General features: G+C 40.4%; 1 protein-coding gene across 4 annotated transcripts in view; it reads left to right on the plus strand.

Moving 5' to 3' along the window:
• Positions 1-25243, plus strand: part of ARID5B (AT-rich interaction domain 5B) — a 123305-nt gene that overhangs the window by 57937 nt on the left and 40125 nt on the right. The window contains exon 1 of one of the 4 annotated variants that reach the window (XM_031053076.2): positions 24084-24104. The exons of the other annotated variants lie outside the window; for them this stretch is intronic. Within the exon in view, the coding sequence (XP_030908936.1) occupies positions 24101-24104 (4 nt within the window). The 5' untranslated portion in view covers positions 24084-24100. Of the gene's footprint in view, positions 1-24083; positions 24105-25243 lie in introns of those variants that run through there. 4 annotated transcript variants of the gene reach the window in all.

Raw genomic sequence — 25243 nt, forward strand, 5'->3', positions numbered from 1 at the left:
AATAGTATGCATATTTTCCAGTACTTTCTTATTTAAAGCAAGAAATGAAGCATACAGGGTGTGCCAGAGCGTTTACAAAGAATGAAAACACATAAATGACTCATGAACTTTTTTTGATTTTTTTCTTAATATGTAATTAATTACTTACTGCTAGGCAAAGGGGGAAAAAAATAGCATGATTTCTTCCACCCTGTCCAATCTATGTTTGAGCACATAACAATGATCAAAGCCCCTGTCCTCCATGGGACTACTCATTTTGGTGACTCTAGTAGGAAAAGGAAACCCTGCTGGGCAAAAAATCAGTCTCTATCCTCCCCCCCCCCCCCCCTCCCCCCCCCCCCCAATGTTCAGGCTGGAGATGTGAAGTTGCAAACATGAAATTAAAAAAGCAAGAAAAGAGCAGGGTGAGCATTTAATGTGTTGCTAAGGTGGAATTTAATAAGAGGAACGTAAAATGGAGCTAAACTTGCCTGGATGCTGTGAGATTTTTTAATATTAGGCAGCATGCTTGATTTCCCTGGAAATGAGCGAGCAATCTGAATTTAGAGTTGTTTGGCAGGGGGAGGGGATGTTTCGTTCTCTTTTTTAATCAAAGGCATTTCACAAGCCGATTGCAAATCAAAGGGGAATCTATCATTACGTAAGAATGTAGCAAACTTTTCCATTTACTGAATGAATATTAGGTATTTCAGGAGCAGATAAAAGAGGAAGACAGAGCTGAAGTCTTAGATATTTTTATAAAGATTGAAGTTAGTAGTGAAAAGGTCAAAGTGCCATTTGTTGAGCCCCTGCTTCTGGCATGGTTTCAAAGCTCTCAGTGCTGACTGGGGGCTGTGATTTGTGTTAATGAACAGTTGTGGCACTTAACTGAGATCATGGGTTGGTCATATGAATATATATAAAAGATATGAGTGAAGATTCCCCCTCCCTTTTTGCTGCAGTTTGGCTGTTGGAAGGACTAAACAATTAAAAGAAATGTTTGAAATACTTGAACACCACATTAAGTCTCCTAGTCTGTAAGGAAAATGAGCTATGAATAATAGAATACTGCTCTAGTTAAATATAGTTATTCAAAATTGTTTTTAGCTACAGATGTTATGCCATTTTAGAAACTTAGACTAAATAATGTCAGATCGTGTTTGCTTTTTTAGTATGTTATTCATTTATTGGGAAATTCAAAATTTAAAACAGCTGGGAAAGGGTTTGGTGTTCACTAAGTAATCTTTAAAATGTGTACATTTCAGCCTTGCTCTTATAGAGCTGTTTAGAAATGACTGAATTGTATATTATAGTTATAAAGTTCTGTAAACATGCTCTACCACGCAGATGACAGGGAAACATGAAATGGGAAAATGAGATAATTCTGGAGCCAAATTTTATATATTGCAGACTTGATAAAACAGCAAATGGCTTTCTCAATTTAAATAATTTGTAACTTTCCAGGAACATGCATGAGTGTTATGAACAGTATGTGTAAAATAGCAGCAGAAAATAATGTTAATTTTCCTTTAATTCTCCCTTTGATGTTTATGTCAAAACGAAGGAGTTAATTTATCTAAGAGTTTCACTGCATGAGTTGGACTGTACAAAACCAATCATGTAGAAATAATAGACTACCATTGGAAGTGCTGTACTATTGCAGTTTTAATAGCTCTTCAGTTCTGCTCAACAATTAGTCCATACATTTTATAGCTGTGTCTTTAAGAAACTGGCACACTCAGCAAAATCACAGTAATTGGGAGATGATGCAATGTGGGGAGAAATCGGAGGAAGAAAATAATTGAAAAATAGTGTTTTGTTCAGATTTGGGTTTGTTTTCTTTTAAAATTTTAAACACTGCAGTAGTAATTACTGATGGGTGAGACTTCAGCAGAATTTAAATTCCATGTGGCTGGGTTTTTGTGAAGTTGTTTTTACATCAAATTGCAAAAGAGGCAAAATTGCACATTAAAATTCTTGCTATGGTTTTCTCTGTCTGAAATCAAGTGAGGGCATTAAGAGTGATCCGGAGGAGGTTTTTTTCCCCCTTTATTGATGTTAGCGCTGTTTGAGTAAGTTCTCATTACCTGTCAGATTCTTCGTAAACCAGGCAGATCACGAGCAATACGTGAATTAGTTTATCATTAACTCAGACAGCTAAAGAGGCCTCAGCAATCCCTTTTTGCTTGTGTCCAGTGAAGAAGGTACCAGTGTGTTATGGTGTGAGCATCCGTCTTCCCAATGATGGCCAGTGGATGCTGGTAGTTTCTTCATAGGGCCTTGTTTTTATGTGTAAGTACTTCATGCATATGAAGGCAAATTAGTAAAGAAAGAGTTGCTTTTTTCTGTAGGTTTATCATTGGCAATTAGAACTCTGTCATGTTTTTTAATTGATTTATTATTCATCATGGGCTAAAGGTCAGTGAAGCAGTGAGAGTTTGCGTTTCAGTTGGAGTTTGGGCCTTGGTATTATATATAGTTGTGTTTTAGTCTTCTAGTGAGCAGACAAGAATTTCAGTGTGCCTCAGGGCTGCCGTGTTGGTCTTAATGCCATTAAATTACTTGAGGGTAATGATAGATAACCAATTGACTGGAGTAGGAAAGCAAACCTGGTTCTTAGATGAATAATCATGGGAATGGTGAGAAGAAATAGAGAGGTATTACTACTGCTGCATAAAATGCTACAGGAAATCATTATCAACCCCCCTAAGAGCTAACATTTTGGTAAGTCAGTCAAATGATGATGGCTTTCTGTGAAAAGGATGATAAAATTTCATGGGATAACTGCACTACTAATACTCAAATGTATTATTCTGAACTATGAGCTGCAGAGGTGGAAGAACATGGAAGAACAGGAAGAGTTTATTAAAGATTTTTCCCCACTTTCAGCTTTGTGCCCGATTCTACCACCCATGCTTTGCACATTGTATTAAAATACTGGACAGGGTTAAGGAAGGACCCAAGAAACAGTTCATAGCACAAAGAACTTGCCTTCAAGTGAAAGACTCTCAATCCACTTAGTGCATGGAGGAGAAGGCTTAAGAAGCAACCTGATCATAGTCTGTTGGTATGTCCATGAGGAGAAAAACCATGATGGTAGAAGCCTCTCTAATTTGCCAAACAGACACATATCAGGACCCCATGCTTCAAAGTGCAAGCAGATAAATTAATGCTGAAACTAAGGCACAATTATCTAGCAGCAAGGGGTAATTAGCGATGTGAACAACTTAGCTAGGAGTAACATAGATTCTTTATTACTTGAATCTTTTAAATCAAGACTGATTTTGAAAAGGCATGATCCTTACTCAAGGAAGAGATACTGTCTTCATCTAGGAATTACTCTTAATTAGCAGTATTTGCAGAAAGTAAACAAAGCACAAAATCCTACCAATTCCTTCTGGTCTTTAAAATGTTACTGTGTTAATATATGTAATTTGTAATATCTGGCCAGCAAAGGCTAGATTATACTGGATCTTGTGTCTGTTACACAATAAAACAAAGCTTCCTAAAATTTGCTTACACTGTTAAAAAGATAAGGCAGAACTTTTCATCTTCTTTGTGGACCAGAAGCTGAGAAACAGGGTTACGGAGGAAACTGGTAGGTTAGGAGCTAAACACCAGTGTCTTCAGTAGTCCACCTTGCTGGCTGCTGATACTTCATGTCCTCTGTTCTCCTTACCTGTCTCCATCCACCATAAGCAGTTGTGTGTCTCAGCACCAACTGGCAGTGTGCTCCTCTGCTCTGGTTTCTGGGGGCCTATCAGTCTCGTGCCTGTTCTCTTTTGGGGAGATCAGCTCAGACAGAATTGGATCTGGTCCATTTTAAGCCACTTCAGTAACTTCTACAAAGGGCTGTCTTCTCAGTTGAAGTATAGAAAGCTATCTTAGTAGCCTCTTATTTAAATGGGCAGCCACACACTGTGGGATCATCAGCAGACTTACTGTACCAACTTCATGAGTCTTCACTGATGGGTCCTTCACAAACATCTCCAGTCACCTTACTGTTTTGCATAATAGCTTTGAAAAACATGTTAATTAAAAAGCAGGTGTTAACAACAAGTAAGTAATAGAGAAGGAGGAATTTATTTGAAATAAGCAGTTTCAGCCTACAGAAAGGGTAAGAGAATATGTGAAAAGGCTAATGGTGATCATCCAGTTAACATGGGTAACACTGGCAGATGCTGCTGCTGTTGCTTCAACAGAGAGGTACTGTGCAGCCTTCCAGCCCTGTCATCACCCTGCAGTGTTTCACTCTGTATTTGCAACTGTTGTACTAGAAGTTAAACTCCCAGTGAAAACAGCTCTTTGCTGTGGGGTGGCATGTTTACTTTAAGTAGGTGTTGATGATTCTGCTTCTCACTTCATTGATAAAATAAGTTGCTTCATCTTCATCTTAAAGTCTTACAAACCTCAGCTGAATTTTGCTGAGATGAGCTTGTGTCCCATTACATACTTTAACAGAGGTAGAGCACAAGTTTGAAAAATGGAAAAGATTATTCCCAGGGTCTTTAGCAGCTCTTACCTCAGAACACCATGTTCAAAATTAGCAATATCGTTGCCCTCATTCTTCTATAGCGTCCCGATTTTGCAACGAACCATAATAATTTGATTTGCCAAAAAATATTATGGTTCTTCAGGGCTTTTTCAATATTTTTTGGTGTTGCTTGTTTTAAAAGGCAACCTGTAATTAAGATGAATACGTGTACATTGTGAGTGTTTAATTGTGGTAGAGATGGGCTTGTTATAATTCAACAAGAACAACAGAAAACACCACCAAAATTACCTAACTGCAAATTATTGCAGTTGTTCCGTTTAGACATTTAAGTCAAGTTATGGAAGTCTGTGTTTACTGTCTTTAGAGCTTGATCATAACATTGGAATGTATTTTGGAAAAAAAGACCCCATAAAATAAAATCCACATTTATGGGTAAGGAGCGCAGAGCACTTAGGATCGGCAGTGAGACTACAATATCTCTTTGAAGTATAGCAAGGAGGAGTACTTGCTGGTGCCATTTTGGGCTTAGAAAGTAGGGAATTAATATACTTGGGTAAATTCTGACACTAGCTGTAACAGCAGCTGACCCAACACCATTAATTTCATGAAAATGTGGATTGTAATATCCCAATGACAGCAGTCAGAAGATAAAACTAGATCTGAAGCTCTTCATTTAAAATAAAACTTTATAATAAAGTCAGGTCTCCTAAGACAATTCTTTTGTGCTTCGCTGCATGGGAATAATCTTGGTGAGTCATCTAGCCTCTGACATACTGCAGCCATCAACATTCCCAGCCGCGAGTGTTGCCCTGCATAAGGGAAATATCCTATTTTTGGTATGGCAATGTCCTCAGTTTTAAAGAATTTTCCTCTTTTAAAGTGCTCAGACAATTAATGCCTCATGCATGTATTCAACAATAGTTGCCTAGCAACCATCAGAAATATTCGGGAGAGCAAAGGAATCCGAGATGAATGAGCAGAAACATCAGCTCCCATTTCAGGTGAGCTGGAGAAGGCGTCAGGGCAGTGCTGAATGTTTAGGTCTAAGCATGAATATCCATTAAAATTGGACAGTCCCAAAGTAGCAAATACAATCTCCAACTTGCATGTCCATCAGATGCAGAGGTGAGACAAATCTCACAGCCGCAAGCACTTGCAGGAGGTTGCAGTCAGTTGGGCTTTCTTAGGTTTAGAGCCTAGACCAAAACAATGTAACAATGATTGAAATAAATTATAGAAAGTCAACTGTGTTGTATTCCACCTGCAGCTAGAGAATGGTTGAACCACTTCCTTTGGTGGAGTTTTTTGGACATGGATCTAAGTATCAGGCAAATTCCCTGCATGGGGCTTGGCTCCAACCCTTCTCTTGCATTTCCACCTGGTTCCCACATTCTCATTTTGCATTTTAGTTCTGGCATAACTTTTACATCACAGAAGGTTTTCTCACTCTTCTGTGTCAAGTCCTTTGTGCCTTTTTTTTTATATCAGAGAGGTTGAAATTAAATGCTTGGACTAGGGTTGGATGGACTGAACTTTATCATGCTGGGTTGACATACTGTGGGGTCAGCTCTGCCACAGTAATGTTGTTGTGGCCACGTCTGGTGCCTGTCCCTGTACCAGATGAGATTTGGTGCTGCTCCAGTCTCCCTAGTGGTTGCTCCATCACAGCGGCTCAGGGCACTCGGTGCTTGACATAGTGGAGTATGGGAGCACAGGACCCTGGGACATATGGTTTAATGAGACAAAAGAGTTTTGATCTGTAGAAGTATTTTCAGTTGGTTTCTTTTCATTAGACACATTAAAATTGAAGAGCCTGATAGTTGCCCATTAATGTTGCTCAGGACATTCTTGACTGCCTGCCCAATTTGAAGAAGATGATGAAATTCTGACATTTTCATATTGGATAGAAAAATCAGATTTATGACCATCTCTACTTCAAAGCTAAAGGTTAAGAGCAGGATTATGATCTCCTTTCCACTCATGTAAATCCACAGCAGTCAATTACTTTGGATTGACAGTGACTTGATTTAGATCAGAATCTGGCATTAAAGCTTTTGGGGGTTTGCTCCTATACCCATTGACTTCAGTGCCACTTGACTGCCGACTCTTTGCTTTTGGTATGTGGTGGTGGTATTTGCATGTGGAAGCGCCTCAGGGGCCCCGCATAAAACACTGGTTCACTAACTTTAGTGGGGTTTTTAGATTAGATGTTAAAATGTTGAAATCAAAATATGTAGGGGGTAGTTGGGAAGTAGCAGATGCACAACAGCGATCAGAATAATGTAATTTTTTAGGTTGCTAACTCATGACTTAGAGCTGAAAAAAATCCTTTCTGTATCTTGGAGATCAGAGACTTACTCTTTCTGATTATAAAAGGCATTTATTTCTGGCCTTGATGGTTCATGAGATATCAAACTTAAAATACGCCATGATCCTATAGTCTGGTAGTGCTTTCTGGCACTGGGCAGTGACTAAATATAGCCAGTTTTGAACTGCTGTGATAAACGTGGAAATAACATTCAGCAGAAAATTCTCAGACAATTCCATAGACAAATGTGGAATATGAAATTACTTTTCTGGATTGCATCTGGTTCATACTGTGTATGTTTTTGTGCCCTGTCTCTCTCATCCCCATGTTTTCCACCATCTATCCTACAAATATTTTGTGGTACAGATAAATCTTAACTGAAGCATCTCAGTGATTCATGTTGGTTCATGCTAAAGCACCAAGTAACAGAAAGGATTTTTAAATCCCAGTTATTTCACGCATTCCTTTTGGCTTTGTAAGCAGTGTTTCTTTGTTTTTACGAAAAGGTGTATTGTAAAAAAAAAAAATTGTAGCATGTGTTTCCAAAAATCAATGATTCAAACAAGCATAGTCCAGGAACATGCAGATTCTTGCGTTGTATTATGGGATTAGTGGTATTCATCTGTCATGCATAATGTGAAGGTGATATTCAGAGGAGGAAAAGAGCCTTTCTGAAAGGATTTTTTTTCTTTTTTTTTTTTAATTATATACTTGCATTTGGGGTTGTTTTTATTTGTGGGGTTTTTTTTCCTTTTTTAAATTCATATATAGTTCTACTAGGCTATGCTTAATTTCAAGATGGTGTCTTTGCTAGAAAGATAATAAAATGTAATGTCTTCCACAACCTCTTCATATGCATGACTGCATAAAGCTTGTGTAACAGTTTATTATTGTAAAATTAGTATAGCATAGCATAGAGCAAACTGGGCCCCTGGCCAGATGAACTAGACAATGAATAGTTATATAAGGTTTTGAAGCACATGTATTAGAACACAAGCGCCCTGTATTTTCTTCTCAATTGTCTGCTGTTTGTTAATGTTTCCCTTTCAACGTGATTGCATCTCAATTTAATAGCACTTGCCATTTCAGGGTTTACTGTGCCAGCGCTCACATAGTTACATCCCCTCTGTGCTGCAAAGCCTGCATGTATATTAAAACTGAACTAGGCATGGTTAGCTAATGGGTACTTCGAGAGATATGCACTTATAGAATTAAGTGATGTATGTAATTGTTAATTTTGTGTTAACAAGTTTGAAAAATGTGTTTCACCAATAATTGTAAAGCTTTGTTCTGTGCAAAGTCTGACATTTTAATTCTTGTAGAGCAGTTTCCTACCTCTGCTCTGTGTTTTCCTGGCAGGGTATTATTTTGCAATCAAGGTAAAAGCGTTATTTATTAAAGTTCTAAAATATTACATTACTGGGAATTTTAAGCTGCAGATAAATCTCCTGTTTCATAAAAGCATTTCATTGATTTATTTTTTTTAATTGGTCTTTGAATGTAAATTTAAGTTCCATGTTATAGATTGCGTATGATTCCAGAAGCAGAGGGATATTTAATTGAAGACTTATTGCAGTTTTAAATGCAACGATGTACCTGTCACAGAACTGTGACAGAACTGTGGGAAAGGCTTGCATTTGGCATATGCAGCTTTGGTACTGTCAGATCCCAGCCTGCTGCATTTTTGGCACAGGGAGTCCATTGACTTGGGCTGTGGGAAACCTACATTCAGCACTATCAGTCCTTGTGTCTTTTTCTGCGCCTCCAAAGGAACTTTTGTTAGAGACTTCACGTCTTTGGGGGTCAAATAACTCTTCCATGCTTTCTGTGGTGCAGGGCAGCCTTTCCACAGGGAGAGGGTGCATGGTAGCCTCTGGCTGCAATAGCCCAGGTGTCACCCAGTGGAAGAGTGACACTTGCACCTGCCTTCAGGGTTTTACTTGCTTTCTGTGTGTCATTCAAACAGCCCAGGAATCTGAGTTCCCCTGTTCCCCATTGCTTCAGTCCTCCTGCTCATCAGTTCCTTGTGCCAGGCATTCATCTGTTGCCCTGCTTCATCACATGGTCCCATCCCTGTCCTCATCCCCACCCTGGTCCCTCTTTGTTATGCCAGAATAATGCCATTTCTCTTGTGGCAGCCCTTGGGGGTTCATTCATGCCATCGCAGATGTTGGACCAAAGTCTACCTGTTACTTCCTCTTGTGGAGAATAAACTAATTCTTGCATCCCTAGTAGGCTAAAACTATGAAATTGCATAGAGCAAGGCTCACGCTTTTCTTCCAGCTAACAATTTGCATGTTCTGTGTCATCTTATCTGTGAAGTCTGACCTCATGCAGACTTACTTGGCTGCCAGTCAGCAAAGGAAGGCAACTGAGAACGGGAGGACCACCACTGTCCCCCACTGAGTTCAGGAACAGCTGTGGCTAGGATTTGACTTCCCAGTAAAGTAAGATTTTCTCATTTGCCAATAAAGATAAAGGGCAGGGTGGGAGAAGCATAATAGGCTTAAAGCACAATAAAAATAGCAAAGGAAACAAACAGTTTGTGACTAATTTGAAACCAACTGATCTCCATGGTGATTGCAACAAATCTGTGCTATGTTTGACTGTTCAGTGAAGACAGAGGTTAGAAATAGGAGTTCATGCAGCATGCTAGACCATTTGAATGAGCAGAGGAGTAGGAGGGTTGGTACTTTCCTGATCATTGAGTGGCTGTGTGAAGGTGCCGAGGACAATTCAGGGAATAACCTCCTTGAAACTCCAGAGGATTTGAGTGTCTTTCTTCCTCATGCATCTTCAGAAAAATCAGCCTTTATAAATTTCCTGGAATTTTTGTTTTCAATGGTGCTGTTTTATGGAAAGAAGAGTCTGTAGCACTGTGGCTTCAGACAAAAATAACATCGGGAGAAGACAGTCAGAAACCAGGCAGTAAGCTTGAAACCTTAGATAAATAATAGGACTAACATACTTGCTACAGTAAATGATTGGCCTGTAACTCCCCCAAAATTCTTGATTGGCATTTTCTCAAAGTAACTCCTTATGTGAAATAGAAGCCTCAGATAAAATTTCAGCCTTAATTTACAGATACTTGAGACGGAGGGAGGAGGGAGTGCATTAATCCTTACCAAAGAGGAAATTCCTGTTCATGGTAGTCTGAAATACTGTCATGTGATGAGTCAAAGTTTTTGTTGTTCCCATCTTCAGAGGTCAGAGCTAATGAGTTTTGGCATGCAGACTGGGCAGGTAGCATTTGCAAATCAACGTCTCCTTTTGCTGAGGCCACAGACACGGAAACCTTCCTGTTTGCAGTAGGTGTGTGTAAGTTTCTGGGGGTTTTAAATATTCATTCTAGAGGGCAGAAAATTATACTTTTGAAATCCTTAGTCATAATGAAAAGATGTCCAGAAGCAGCTGATGAAGACATTCAGAGTGTATGCTACACTACATCAAGATCTAGATTTTCTTGAGTAAATATTGACCAATTTGACCTTTGCTTTTTCCTCGGTCAATATTTATCTCTTGGGACAATGACTCTTCATAGTTGAAATCCAAGTCTACTTAACAGTGTACTTGGAAATTCAGGAGTGGTGCTGATTTGCCTTTTATCTGTTTAATATTAGATATACAGAGTGTTTGGCTACTCACATCACTTTGTCAGGTTTCCTGAACAAAGCAGCATCAGGGTCATGGCTAGTGGGGAGCCTTCTAGGAAAAACCTAGATCTGGCAGCAGGCAGAGTGAAGTGGAGCAATCCCTTTATTGGAAATGAGGGTGAGGATTGCCATACAGTATCAAAGCCCTTCAAGATGCTATCAGGAGAAAGGGACTGACTGGAATTAGTCAGTGAAATTCTTGCTGTGTATTTCATGAGGCAGAAAGAAGATGGTTTTGAGCTTTTTGAACCTCCCACAGTCTTCCAGCAGCCTAATCCCACATTACCCTAATCAGGTATTGTGTAATACTAAAGAAAGGCCCAACCCAGGAGACCAGTCTGTAGGCAAAGGAGACAGTGGGTTACCAGGGGTCCCATCCTTTCTTGAGATACAGGTGTGCGCAGGTAAGTCCCTACACAGCTGGCTTAGTGACCAGTTATTTCCCTATTTGAAATGGCCTTTACAGGTCAGTATTAAAGTTACTCCTCAGCCGCTGCTCCCCACTGCTGGGCTTGTTATGTCCCCCTGACTTGAGAGCTGGGCTTGGAAACCCTGGAAAAGCTTCCTGGGACTTTGAGAGCCAGGGTGCAGTCACAAGGGGCATAGAGCAAATAGAGTAGCCCTGACCACACATGCCCTGTCAAACAGAATGCTAATACCCTCCTTACTATTTCTGTAGCAATTTCAGTATTTTGGGGCCATGGCTTAGGTGAAGCTGAGAGACAACTTTCCCCTAGAAAGTGCAGATGCTGGGGCAGCTTACTTGCTTGATTGCTCTGCATCTCTTCACCGTGTTCCCCAGCATTGCCGGGTGCTGCCAGAAAAAGCCTCCTGTCACCAACAGGGGCAAAACTTTAGGGTAGAAAGTACAATTCCTGTGGTTGGGAGCTACACTGTGGGTGTGAGAACAACTGGAAAGTGCTGTTCAGGCTGTGGAGAAAGGCAGTGCCTTACAGATATCTCCTTATGCAGATCAAATCATTTGTCTTTTCAAATGTTCATTTCGCCTTTTCCCTGATGATATTTTCTGAATTGCCATATGCATTTCCTGTGATATTTCAGTCTTGTCAAATTAAGAAGAGAAAGCCTTATAATTAACTTAGGATATATACCAAATAAAGTAATGTTTGTCATTTTTACTGTGTAATCAGTCAATAATATTACAGATGGCCTGTAAGTTTCAAAAAAAAGGAAGAAAAGTAATCTTACAACTAAAGTTATTTGTTTTGGGTAAGGCATTGAGAAATAGGGTCATTTTAAAATTGCACAGTTACAGTAGAAAAAAATCAGAGCAGGCAACATCATGCATTTCTGAAGAGCACACTGTTTAATTTTATAGAAACAGGATTTTAAGGACGCTGATGGTACATAGGAAAGAGGTGAATACTTATTGCAAAACCGCGATGGTTTGACGTATTCAAAATGGTAAGACTTAATCAGCCCTGGATTTCTTTAAGAAAAAGAGGACATTTGGGGAAAAAAAAACTAAGAAAGAAAAGCCGTCTGAAGCAGTAGTGATTTATCAAAGCAGCATTCAAATAAAACAAAGGTTTGGCATCCTTGCTTAGGCTGGAAAATGCATTTATGTTTTCATGTACCTTTTTTTTTTCCTGATGTGCCTGATTGACTTGTTTTAATACTGGTGTTATTTACATTTCAGGGATGGGCCTCTATTATGCAGGAAATTGTCCAAACCCCTACAGCTGTATTTTAAATTGAAATGATTTTTTTTTATGAAGTGATTGTGCAGACTTAATTTAGTAATCTATTATTAAATTTATAGTTTCAGGCTGTATAAAGTCTTTATATAGAATGAAAATGGGCACATACGAAGATATAGGCTATATATACACCTGGTTTTGTATATTAAATCTTTTACATATGTTGGCCATTTTCAGAAACAAATAAACTGCTGCGTTTGAAAACTCAGCTTCTCTTCCATATTAGGGAAATTTGCAGACTCCCTATGTTCCTTAGCTTCAGTATAATGCTAAATCAGTTTGTACATTAGTCTATTTTTAGTTATGAATGAACTTTATGGAGTGCAGCGCACAGAGTGATTTCAGAGATTCTAGCTCATAAAACCCATGTGTCATGTGCCGCAGTTACAGTGGTAAACATTATGCAAGCTCTGGGCTTACAGGGGCCCAAGCCCTGAAATTTCCAGGAGAGGACAAGCATCCCCTCTCGCTCTTTTATATGAAACATTACTCATCTAGTAAATCTCATCACGTGAAAGCAGGTTAAATTTTGTGACCTTGGCTTCAGCAAGCGCCGGGCAGGCTGCCTTGCATGGCAGCCGGGTGACACTAGAGGGCAACTGAGAGTTTTCTTTAAACCAGCCAAGCTGGAGATGGTTTTAATATCAACTAAGTGTTTAAACTTGGTAAGGATTTATTTTCCTGTCTGCAGATTTCACATAAGTAACCTCCGAGTTTCAAATGACAGCAAGTAATAATCCAACTGAAGTTCTTCTGGGGGAAAATACAGTGGGAGCGGGTCCGAAGCCTGCTTTTGCCCAAATAAGGCTTTTTTTGCAGACCCCATGTGTGTGTGTAGATAATGATCAACTGACAGTCGGTCATGAGTTAATAATGCTGGATGCTGAAATATGCATACCATGTGCTATACAACAGTTCTGTGGGGAGAGACAAACACAGCTATAATTAGACATCTGAAACACAAGGAAGTGTGTAAATTGTTTAATAGTCTTTCCACTTAATTCACTCAGATAATTTCCTAAGAACCAGTATTGACTACGGAAGAATATTGCACAACCAACTTCATATTTAGTTTAAACCCTGACCTGCTCAGATAAATTAATAGATACAACTCAGATTTATTTGGATTTTTCTGAGTGCTAGAGATTTACTGAGGCTGTTATGCAGAGGTGGGCTCAGTTTGGTTTGTGGTGGTGTTTGGGATGATTACACTAAGTTCACAGGCTTGCACTTGTTTAAACTGGGCACATGATCTTACCATCAGGACTTTAAAACCATAATTTTTCACGTGTTTTGGCGGTTATACAGATTCCCTTTCTACTAGTATACAACCTGACAAAGTTATTGGAGTTCCACTACTGTGTTTTACCAATGAAAAAGTGCAGATCTTTCCTCTGCTTAGCAATACCAAGCAGCATCACCTCTGCACTCCAGCATTAAAGAGCTGTGTCAGGTGTATGCAGGTCCCAGGGGTGCCAAGGCTTTGTCCCAGACTCTGTACCAAAGCAGAGTTATTCCTGAACCTCTTTACGGCTATGTGCACTGTGATGGGATGCCTGTCCAGCCAACTGCTGCTGTGAACTTGGTGATGACCCAGAGATATCAATGGGAGCAGGGCTTAGGCTACAGTGGCAGCTGCTCCTGTCTCCACCTAATGCACTGAGTAGTCCACATTGTGGAGGCAGCTGAATGTAGGCATCAAGGGGGAAGCTCTCTAGTTTCTGTGTCACTTCATTAATATCTTCATACAGGTTGATTATGCCTAACAAATTTTGATTACTTCGTAGTGCAATGATCAAGTGCAAAGAAAAAAAAAGAAAATTATAATATTCTTACGGTAAAGAAAAAAAATCTTTCTTATATAATCAGTTACAAATCAGAAATGCAAGAGATGTAAATAATGTATTTGCGATTTTCACGTTGTGTACAAGTGGGTAATCACTGCTTCGTACCTGCTGTTGTCATTCCTGAAATCAAGGTCTCAGGAAAACTATCCATTTTATGCTTCTTGCATTAATTTCTGCCTGTTTAGATTCATGCACAATGTCCAGTCTTTACCAGTCAATTAGCCCCTCTCATCTGTCTGTCTACATGTGTACAACTGGCTATGTGTCTATTGTATTTCTGAGGTATGTAGGTCATGTCTCCATTGGGTACTGCTGACTCCACTAGACAGCAATTTCACAAATGCTGGCTTTTACTGGAGAGAAAAAGAAACATTGCTAGGAAAGCCGCCTTAAGATTTGCCTTTTATTTTCTAAAGCCCTCTAATGGAAAGTCTGCATTGGGTGTTCTGCTGAGTATTGATGAGATAGGCTGACTTGCATGGGTTTGCTGGGCATTTTCACTTCTCACTGCCGTGTTTGCACTGCTTTTCTCTTGGCTATTACATAACCTGTTTATGCCTGCGCAGTCTTTCCTCTCTTTTTTTCTTTTCTTCCTTTTATTTTTTATTATTTTTGTTGTTGTTGTTGTTTAGCCCAGGCTACTCTGAGAAGTCAGATCTGAACTTTTTGAGTATTGCTATGACTCTCCTAAAGAAACTGGAGCTCTTATCCACGGGGTGCAGGGTCCCATGAGCTCACCTTTGGGGGCAGAGGGTTTCGAGGCTGGAGATTGACTGCAGATTTCTGAAGGCAGGGGAAACTTGGTGAACCCATGTCTGATTCTCTGATGCTGCCCAAGCACATGGTGTTTCATAATGAAATATGACAATTTCTTTGTTCAGGGCTTGAATGCTTCTTTCCCACTAGTGACAGAGCCAGTCATGCTGGCTTGGTCATTTTCGATGCTTAACACAGGCTCAGCCTCAAAGATGTAAATAGCTCCAGTGAAGTCATCAGAGGTCCTTGCATGCTCCAGGTCTTTACAAGTTAGGCGTGCACTTTGCTGAATCAAGGCTACAGCTCTTCATGTTCCTTGTCCTGCATAGCACAGTACTTTACTGTATTTGATCCTATACTCATGCAGTTTCTCATCAGAAGAACCACTGAGTCATCTAATATGGTATGAACCCCAAGTAGTGGCTCATCGGCCAAAATTACCAGCAAATGCTTTCATCCAGTTCACCACCTTTTTTCTGCAGGAGAAGGGAAACAGCTGTTTGAGCAAGGACCACAGCCAGACAGCTGGACGCCTCCTCTGTGCAGCCAGCCAGGCTGCAGCAGCCGCCTGCAGTGGCGAGGCTCTCCAGCAGCAGCTTGGACATGGCTCTCACTGTGACTGAGGTGGGACGTCCAGCTTCAGTCTGATACCTTGACAAAGACCCTCAGATGCATTTCTTGCATGCATTTCTTCCTGCACTGTGCACACCAGCTTGTGTCTGGCTCAGGCTTTTCCTGAAAGCGGGTCATATGCATGCCTGTGTGTATTGGCATTAGATGATATGCACTGTCTAGGCATGCCTGGTTATGCCTCCTCGCTTTTTCTCACCTTTGAGGCACTCAGATTACCTGGTGAAATCGCTTCTCAGTCATTTTTGCTCACACTGAGCACACCTTGAGTTATTCAGACTTCCTCCTTGAAGGCAGACCTCCCTTTGGCCACAGCATCTTCCTATCAGGTGTAAGTTGAATTTCCAGTGTGGGGTAGCCTGTGAAGTGTCACCCTTGGCTTGGTGAGTGGGACCTGTAGTCCTTGCTCACAGATTTCATGCTGGAGCCTACAGCAATGAAGAGTATTGTGTTTGCATGGTCCATTTTTCCTTCTGATTACTCATTTGTATGACTCAGTGTTAGCATTGTGTCAGTCCTTTTGTCAGTGTGACTTACTGTCAGGGACTTTATATTTATTTCACTGACAAAAACACAGAATACTAGCAAGACTAAGAGCAACCCCTATAGAATCCCACCAGAAATACTTTCATTTGATAGAAATTCCTCCCTGATGCCTGATTTTAGCTCTGTCATTTAGACAGTTCTTAAACCATTTGATATATGCTTGAGTAAAATTACGTAGTCCTCTTTTTTAATCAAAATGTTATCTAGTATTAAATCAGCTGGCTTACTGAAATGCAGGTAAGTTCCATGCATGCAATTAGTTTCTCTAACCAGGTTTATAGTTCTAAAGTATAAAATAAGGTGCTTTGGTTTTCTTTTCTGTTGTTTTAAGATCTGGTTTCTGTAAAACTAAGTCAATTGACTGGCTTTAATTATATTCTTTTGCAAGCATATCATCTGGCTTTTTTGCAAATACGGAACAAATATTTACCAAACACCTCTGCCTCTTCTTGAATCATTAATAACAATCCGGTCATCTGTAGCCAGAAATAGGCCTACACTGGATTTTTATTACTATTATTATTGTTTTAATTTGCTGTAAGGTCTGCTTGAATGTCATGTATTTATCAGCCATACATTTTTCTCTGAAGTCTTTAGCTTCCCTTTTCAATTTGCCACACTTCATAATTTCTAACACATGTATAGATTATGGGGGAAAAAAACCAAATTTTTTCAGTTTTTTTTTTAAACCAGAATTAGTCAGCAGGACATAAAGAAGCCCAGATCAAGCTAGAAACTTCCAACCATGCTGAAATGAAGAAAACAAGACTCCAAGCCTCATCCTGAATCTTGTCCCCATCTTCCCTGGGAATTAAAAACATGTAATTTTGGCATAATTGGCCAACCTGATATTTGTAATGCCTCTAACTTTTCTGTTAAAAGCAATGCTAGTCTGAACTGTAATCCATGAAAAATACTACCTTTTTGTTTTTTTCCAGAGATTGTCTGGACAGGAGGGGGGTCAAAACAACAGTCTGCAGCAAGTCATGTGTCTCCACATTAATCCACACAAGGAAGTGTCTGTTTCACTTATTTCCAAATGAGGAATGTTTTCTTTAGAGAGGTAGCAAATTGATTTTCCCCACATGGAGCATGGGATATCTCATTTCCAAAACAAAACTTTGAGAAATGGCTTCACAAGTCCGCTCTTTCTCAGTGTGGGTTAGAAAGCAGTGTAGGTCCTTAGTGTTCCCTGCAAGACTGATCACTGCAGCATCTCCAGGTCAGGTCTGGCATGTTCAGTTCTAAAGAAAGGAATAAACAACAGTTTGCACTTTTAAAAAAGTCTAGTGAAAATAATATTAATACTCAAATTATGTGCAGTTTGAGTAAGCAAGAGGTGTGTGTTTGTAGATAGGCTGTGGGACTCCCAGAACTCAATAAGAGCTTCAGTTCTCGATAAGTGCTCATCACTCTTCCACAGGTGTGTTTAGGATCCTGTAGAGAGTTTCCCAAGATCAGCTGATGCTGTTGTTCTTAAACAAAGGTCTGGGTTTCTTTTAGTGCAGTCTGATCTTTTGCTTTGGTTTCCTGTTACTTCAATTTCTGATCCTTTGATATAATACTAGGTTGGTTGCAACTTGCTTCTCTCCACCAGCTCTGCTCAGTGTGCCTGCATAATAAATGCTCCAGGCCCTCTTTCTCAGACCCTGCTTCCAAGAGGCAGAAGCTTTTAAATAAAGTTTGAGGGATGCAAGGAAAAGAAATGAAATGTAAGATCCTGAACTCAGGATGCAGAAAAGAGAATGTGGTGTAGGAGAGAAAACAAAGAGATGGAGACAGTGAGAAAAACAAGGAGGCAGCTGGGACTCCAGAGCAGTATGTGAGATTAACTAACCTTTGAACAGTTTTTGAGACAGTGCTTAAATATAGCAATATGCTTTGCTTAACTTTCAGATATTGCAGAATGCCAGAAGCCCCCTAGAGGGGTAAGTGTTAAAACCATTAAAACTGTTAACTTTCTATTCATTACATTTTAAAAGGTGCAACATGGAAGCATGTTTTTCAGCCAAGAGCTAACTTTTGCTAGGCTGCTTTAGGGGTGTCCTCAGCAACCAGCTATTTGCCACCTGCTAGCAGGCATGGTCACTGCATGGATTTTCTGGAGATCAGGGACCATTCTTCTCACCTCGACATTGTCAGGCACCTACATATGCCACCTCCAGCTTCTGTTTGGCACCTGAATCATGAATAACTCTGTGGTCTGACACATCTTGCCATTTCCACCTGCCTGAGATGGAAAGTCTCCTAGTTTGCTGAGTATCTACTGATACTGGTTTTGGAGCTTAGGGCCAAGTATTCTGGTATCACAGCTTGTGTGTGTGTGTGTGTGTGTGTAAAAACCAGAAGGCTTATGAAGGACTGGCACAGTGCAAAAGGATTCTGTGAGGAGACGTTCTACGAGGTGTCCTACAGGGAAGCAACAGTGTTGATGTATTTAGTAGGTGTGCTGCAGTTTGCCTCTTGCGAGCACACTTTTCTTCTGAATCCAGAACCACAGTACATCCCTGTTTGTTAACTTCTTGCACCTTTCCAGTGCTCCACCTTTGTGGTGCACTTGCACTTGTCATGTTTGGAGTTCGCCTGACTGTGTAAACCCACCCTAAATGTATACCCACATCTTCCACTGGCCCTTCTTTGCTGATGGCCCTGGACATTTTCACAAGCTTGGTTGGGGTTTTTTGTGTTCTCATACTCTTGCAGTTGGCAAAAATGCTGTTCCTTCCTTTTCCTTCATCTTTCCACAGGGCAGGAACATGGTCACAAAAACAACAGGCAGCCAAAATTTGATTGACAGTGTGAGTTGTAAGTGCATTAGCAATGCTGAGCAGCTATCTGGGTACATTCCTCAGTGAAATATGACAGTAGCTGTCCTTTCATTTTCCTTTCCTCTTTACCTTTTTTGTCTCACTTTCTAAGTGTTTCTGAGAAACTGGAGTACCAGCAAGCCAGGACCAGAAGTCCTATCAGGAAATAGTTACACAGATCAGAGAGGCCTGGAAAAGGCAAGAAATTTGATCATGGGCATAACAGTGGCTTAGATGTTGTCTAAAGTAAGTAATGTGGAGTGAACAAGGAAAAGGTACATATTTGAGTCATGAGTACAGTACTGTTTGCTTACATGGTTTTTTGAGCAGCCACCAAGGTCCAAGGTTATTTTGGACTCAGCATGAGTAAGAGATCCAGGTACGACAAATGAGGTAATGCATTCCAGGCTCATTAAAATTGCTTGGCTACAGCACTGATTTTGACAAAGTGCCAACATAGCTTGACCTCAGCTGTGTGAAGGCCACTATTTTTTAACACCCTCCCTATAACAACATATCTTTTACATCAGCCTAAATATGTGCATCTAGAGAGCAGTGTTATGGGGACAGTTGAACTCATTGGACTTCTGGTGATAATCAGAGTCCTAAAAAAATAATAATTCTACTGTATCTAATGTGCTAAAGTGAGGTACCCCAAAACCACAACCATTGTCTCCTGACTTATTTATGCACCTAGCAGTGGCACTGTGTATGCTGTACACTGAATTCTTGGCATGGACATACCTCAAGTGAGGCTGACTTGATCACAGGGAGATGGTAAGTCCAGCAATCACTTCCCCTTCCTGGGGATACAGGTAGAGAAGGTGGCTGGTTGAGATGCTGTCTTCTTGTGGCCACCTATGCTTTTCAGTCATATGTAGTGTTCAATCATGGCTGGCCTCATCAGCTTGCATTCTTTGGTATGTCTCTTTCCCCTGCGTAGAACTTGCATCACTGGGTTTAACTCGGAGCTGGGAGTTGTACTAGGCACTGAGGCTTGGAACTGCTCCTGTTTCCCATGTCCTGAGGAGCAGACAACTTCCCTGAAATCAGAGCAGCTGAGGGTGGTGAAAGTTGAGCAGTATTAGAGCAGTGACCTTTAGAATTTTCTGAATAACTGTCTCCTTCCTCACCTTCTGTCCCTTTCCCAATCACATACAGTATTCTGATGCATGCACAGGCTGATGAGAGTGCTGGAGGGGAAGATGTAAGTTTTGAGCAATGGTACTGTTTCATGGCTTCATGAACAGAGAAGACCTCTAGCTTCAAGAAAACATCTAGCTGCTCTGAGCATTAACCTTGAACTCCTCTCTTTTCTGTGTGACTCTCTTGCTTTGTGGGTCAGAACCTGATACTGAGCTAATCTCCAAAAGCTGGTCTGTAACTATCTGCCACAAGTGCCTTTGGATTCTCCTTGTTCAATTGTGGCGGTCTGTAGGCAGCTTTTAAGAACAGGCTCTGGGCTTCGGGATCACCAGGTCAGCTTCTTCGTGGGGCACATTTTAGTTAGCAGAGATTTGCCAGTATGTATCTAGAGGCTCTGGGCTGCATGTAACACAGGGTTTACATTTAACCTCTCAGGTGTGATGGTTTGTAGTCACATGTAGGGCATTGCTGGTGTTTTGGCACTTAAGAGCTTAGCCACAGTTGGAGAGGAGGGTGCAAGATACAAGTTTCCATCTAGGAAGAAGAGTGATTAAACCTGAATTTCAGATTTTTGAGGTTAGTTACATTTCATCAGGGGCTAAATGCTTTTGATTTTGATAAAGGCAGTTGTGCATGTGAGGATTTGCACAGAAGAAATGGCAGTGGCAGCTTCTGGCCCTTCACCTTCCCTTTCACTCCCTGCTCATGAAGACCATGGCTGAGTGCTCCTCCTTTTGCTCTCCTGCAGGCCAGCAACAGTTGCTTCCCCCACCTAAACAGAAAAAGCTGAGGGCATACTCCTTCTCTCCCTTTCACCCCAGAGCCACATGCAGGGGAGGGAACAGCTGGCCAGGAGGATTATGGCTGCCTCCTCCTGCACCCTACTGACATCACACACTGGAGACTGGCACAGCCTGCTGTGGCCTCTCCCACTATGTGGCACAGAAGGAGCAGGCTGGGGCCACATCTCCCACCTCTCCCCTCTCTGGCTCTCCATCTTCCCTCTGACTTCACTGGCATGGGCCCAAGCTGTTCCTGGTTTTTTCCTCCCCAGTTTCCCTGGGTCCCACTCAGTCATGAGTTAACATTTCATGGTCTTCTGAGAAATACTGATCCCCCATGTTGAATGGCAAACATCAGTCTCTGTGTGATTTTCAGTGAGTACCTATTTCCAGGCAACACCAAGGGGCCCTTTCAAACACGGAGGGGAAGAAATCATTCTTGTCTCTGGACAGATTCCTATAGATAATTTTCTTTTCCTTGAGAATTTACAACCAAGATGGCAATAATGTATATTCCACAATGGGAAGAGTTGTTAAGATACAGTTGTCGTCATGGCTTGTGTAACTGTTGATGATACACATGACATACTCATTTCACATGCTTTCCCTAATAGGGAGCACAAGACTTGTACCACCAAGTAGTAGTCAGCTGAACAATGAAGTCCACACCACATGCATATTAGTTAATAATCACCTTTTGATCTTTATGGTTACAAATGCTTGTGCTTGAATTAGATCTTTGTTTATCTTGGATTCTTGCTTGATTCCTTGTGAAACCCATGTTACAGTCTCAGCATCCTCTGCCATGCTGGGCAGCATTGCAAGCAGTGGTGGTTATGTGGCAGACAGCCAGGTTGATGGGCTCTGAGGGACAGGTTGGTTTAAATGATGCCAGCTGGATCTGCTGCTAAGGGAAACAAGGAATCAACACTGATATAGAACTGGCATCCAAGAAGTGCTGAAATTGTCCCTTTGAACTTAAAGGTAACAGGCACAACAGGGATGTATATGAGAAAGATAACTAGCCCAAGGTGGGAAGTGTGCCCTTGTGCTCCTCCAGCTTTCCAAACAGGAGTTTTAGGTTGTGCTGTGAACATTTTGCAGCAGGGTGTGTTTTACTTGGTCATACGTTAAATGTTTGCTAGGTTAGCAGGTAAAGTGGCTTTCCCTGCCGGGCCCTATAGCTATTGCACCTACAGATTTTGCAGGGAAGATATTTTTTTGTGTGTTGTTGCTGTTTTCCAAATGAACTTGCCTTTTGTGATGACTAGCAAACTTGGGATGAGCTGTAATCTTGAGAAGAGGCTCCTTGAGTCAGCAAGGCACAGGCTTGTGTGGGCTTCAGGTGGATGAACATCCTTTTGCTTCTGGAAGTCTGAACTTGGAGATTTAGGCCATTTGTATTGTACCAAGTGCATGTCTCTGTTGACAGCCCTTCCTTGCCTGCCTACATTGAACAGCAGCAGCTCTCCTCAGGGCATTGTCACCTGCTGATTGCAGGCATGAGGGTGTTCTGGTTTGCATCCCAAACCTCAAGCATACAGAGCACCTATGCTGTGCTAATACCAGTCCTTTGAGCCACACCAAAGTAAAGGCAAAAAAAAATTCCCAGCAACCAGTCAAGCAACCAAAAGTCCCAGTGGATATTTTAGTAGCTGATTTTCCTCCTCTTTCAGATACATCAGGAAGCAAAGAGAAAGAAAGGAAGGTGAAAAAAACACACAAGTTGGCAAAAGCAAACATCTTGTCAAATGCACAGGAAAGAAAGTATTTAAACTGGTGCTACATCATATCTCTAACACTCCTGCTTCAGGCATTTAGACTAAAGAGGTGGCAAATTAATGTGAACTTCTTCCTGTGTGTATTTGTTCCATTTTTACTTTAATTTACTTTGCTTATGTTCACACCTTCTGGGAATGTACAAGTTATCAGGTCTCACTGCCACAAATGCTTTCAGAAAATGAATTGAAAGCCATATTCACAAACATGTGAAGAAATTAAATTGTTTCACATATTCTCAGGTAGTCATGCCAGAAGTTCTTCTCTACCAGAAAGCAAAAGAAAACATGTGGTATTCACTTAGCTGTCCAGTACACACTGAACATCCGGTATCATCAGGAAAACAGTCTGGGACTAAACCACAACATGTTTAAATTTAATTTAATTTAAAATAATTATGAATAACAAATTCAAGAAATCTACAGTGTGCTCATGAGTATGTCATAAATGAAACAAAACCTGAAAAAAATTAAAACAAGTATGTGACGTCCTAGTCATATTTTCTAGCTCAAGAGAACGAAATGGATATAGCTGAAATACAAATAATCTTTGAATAATGCATTTATTTATAATGATTTAGGAAGCCAATATTAATGGCTTTGTTTCAAGTGTGGCTGGAACTATTTCAGATGTTTTCTTTTCTTCAAATGTTTTATGGAGTAGATACTAGAGAGAAGGACCTTCTCTTCTGTTATTAATTCCTGTTGCTACTTTCTTGTTAATTATGTGTCTGATCTGGAATGGCTTAAAGTGATTTACCATGGGATGTGTAGGATGGTCTTCGTGTGTGCTGCAGGCAGACTTTCCCTACTGCAGCTCCTGAGCCACAGGGAGAATACAAATACCCCATTTCATAGTGAGTTTGTGCCAGGTCTGCCATGGAACCCTCCAATTCAAACAGTGTTTATATGCAAGCTCAATATACCTGGAATTTAGAAACAAATGCCTTCTTGCTTTTAAATATTTTAGCAAAATACTAGGAGTGCTTTATAGTATGATACAAAGTACAGAGTACAGTGCCAAAACTCAGGATAACAAGTATGTTTGGAAAACATTAAGCCTTGAACTAGTTTATTTATTAAGAAGAAAGAAAAAGTAATTCACATGCAAGTATCTTTGATCTTAGCTGAACCACATCCCCCTCCAGCCGCTGATTGGACTGGGCTGGGGGATCCGTTCATTCGAAGGTTAACGTTTTATTGTGTGTGCCAGTGTAGTAAGCCAAGGGAACATGGCTGTTTTCTTATTTTTAAAGAAGGTGTGACTGCTGGCGCTAACCATGGTTTGGGATCTGTCCATCCCTTCCAGGTCATGTGCAAAACAAAGTCGGCATCAGGAAGACATCAAAGACAGAGGGATGAGGGTTTATAAATACAGGAGGGCGGCGTGGCTGGGGCTGGCAGTCTGGCAGCCGGCACTGGAGTCCTCGGAGTTCATCCCACGCTCCCGCCGAGTCGCTCATCTCTGTTTATATGAGTAATGGAGCTGCTGGGGGAGGGGATTTGTAAGCACGGAGCAAATACTCTTAGTGTTCATTTTGTGTAAGACTGACATCCACACCAAGTCAAGACTTCCAGCGACGTAGTGTGCAGTCACATGCTATAGCATTCATGAGTACAGATATAAATCAGGCAGATGTTTGTCGACTGGAATGGGTAATAATTTCTTTCTCTCTTTGTTTGATTTTGCATGTTAGCCTCAGATGACAATTTCAGAATTGCTTTCTGACGTACTTTTCAATAAGCAGAATGTGCTTCACTGGAGATAGATGGAGATATTTCTGTAGGGAGATAAACATATTTTTATATAGACACAATTATAGACTTACACACACATTCACATGCATATATATATATTCTTTTTTTTTTTTACCTTGTGGCAGTGCTGGGGGAAGAAAAAGGACATCTCTTTTGGTTTTAAACCCATGGCTTTTCCTCTGAACAGACCAAATATGACACTGTTACTCAAACTATAAGATCAAATTAGCACCCTTTATTGTGTTTTCAAACTAATTAAAATGTAAAATGTCGTGAAACCACTGGCTTACTGTGTGACAAATGTAAGATTAGAAACAATTAGAAGGCACTCAAGAGGTTTGTGGTGTTTAAATTTCTGACATTGTTCTAATCATCCCTTTAAGTAATGAAAACAATGGTTACCTAGAAATTAAAGGTTTAGAGGAAATTATGTTCTTCGGTACAGTGATTAGTTAATGATTATTTATCATTTTAAATGTTGCTATAGTAGTCTGAGGCTGATTTTTAAATCTGAAAGCAGGCAGGACACGTAATAATGAGCAAACATCTGCCTCATCTATTATTTCTACATGTGAACATAATTTATATTGTAATATCACTATGGAAGGATGAGTCTGATATTTTTGATGATGATCCATATCCCATTCTATGTATGGCTCAGAGCTGTTAGAATTTAGTCACTGTGTTATTTCAGAACTGTTTTATCTTAAGAATTGGACAACGCTGAAAGTGATTCATGTTAATTTATATGTGTGGTATGTAACCCTTATGAAACAATCAATCACTTATTTCAGTACTTGTCAAGTTCCAGAATTGTTGTTAAGGGGCTTTTTTGATCCATTTCAGGACTCAAGGGTAATTTTTAAATATTTTTTTTTTACTTTTTTTAGAACTTTGACAAGAATGACAGGATATATAAACATTTCTTGGAGCTGTAAAGAATTTCAACATTTCAGAACATTTCCAAAACCAGATGTTTCCGAAGTTGGAAATTTTAGTTAATACTATTATTTGAAAATTAGAAATAATAAAAGCAG

The sequence above is a fragment of the Melopsittacus undulatus genome, chromosome 4 (genome assembly GCF_012275295.1).
Source record: "Melopsittacus undulatus isolate bMelUnd1 chromosome 4, bMelUnd1.mat.Z, whole genome shotgun sequence".
In the NCBI taxonomy this organism is placed as follows: domain Eukaryota; kingdom Metazoa; phylum Chordata; class Aves; order Psittaciformes; family Psittaculidae; genus Melopsittacus; species Melopsittacus undulatus.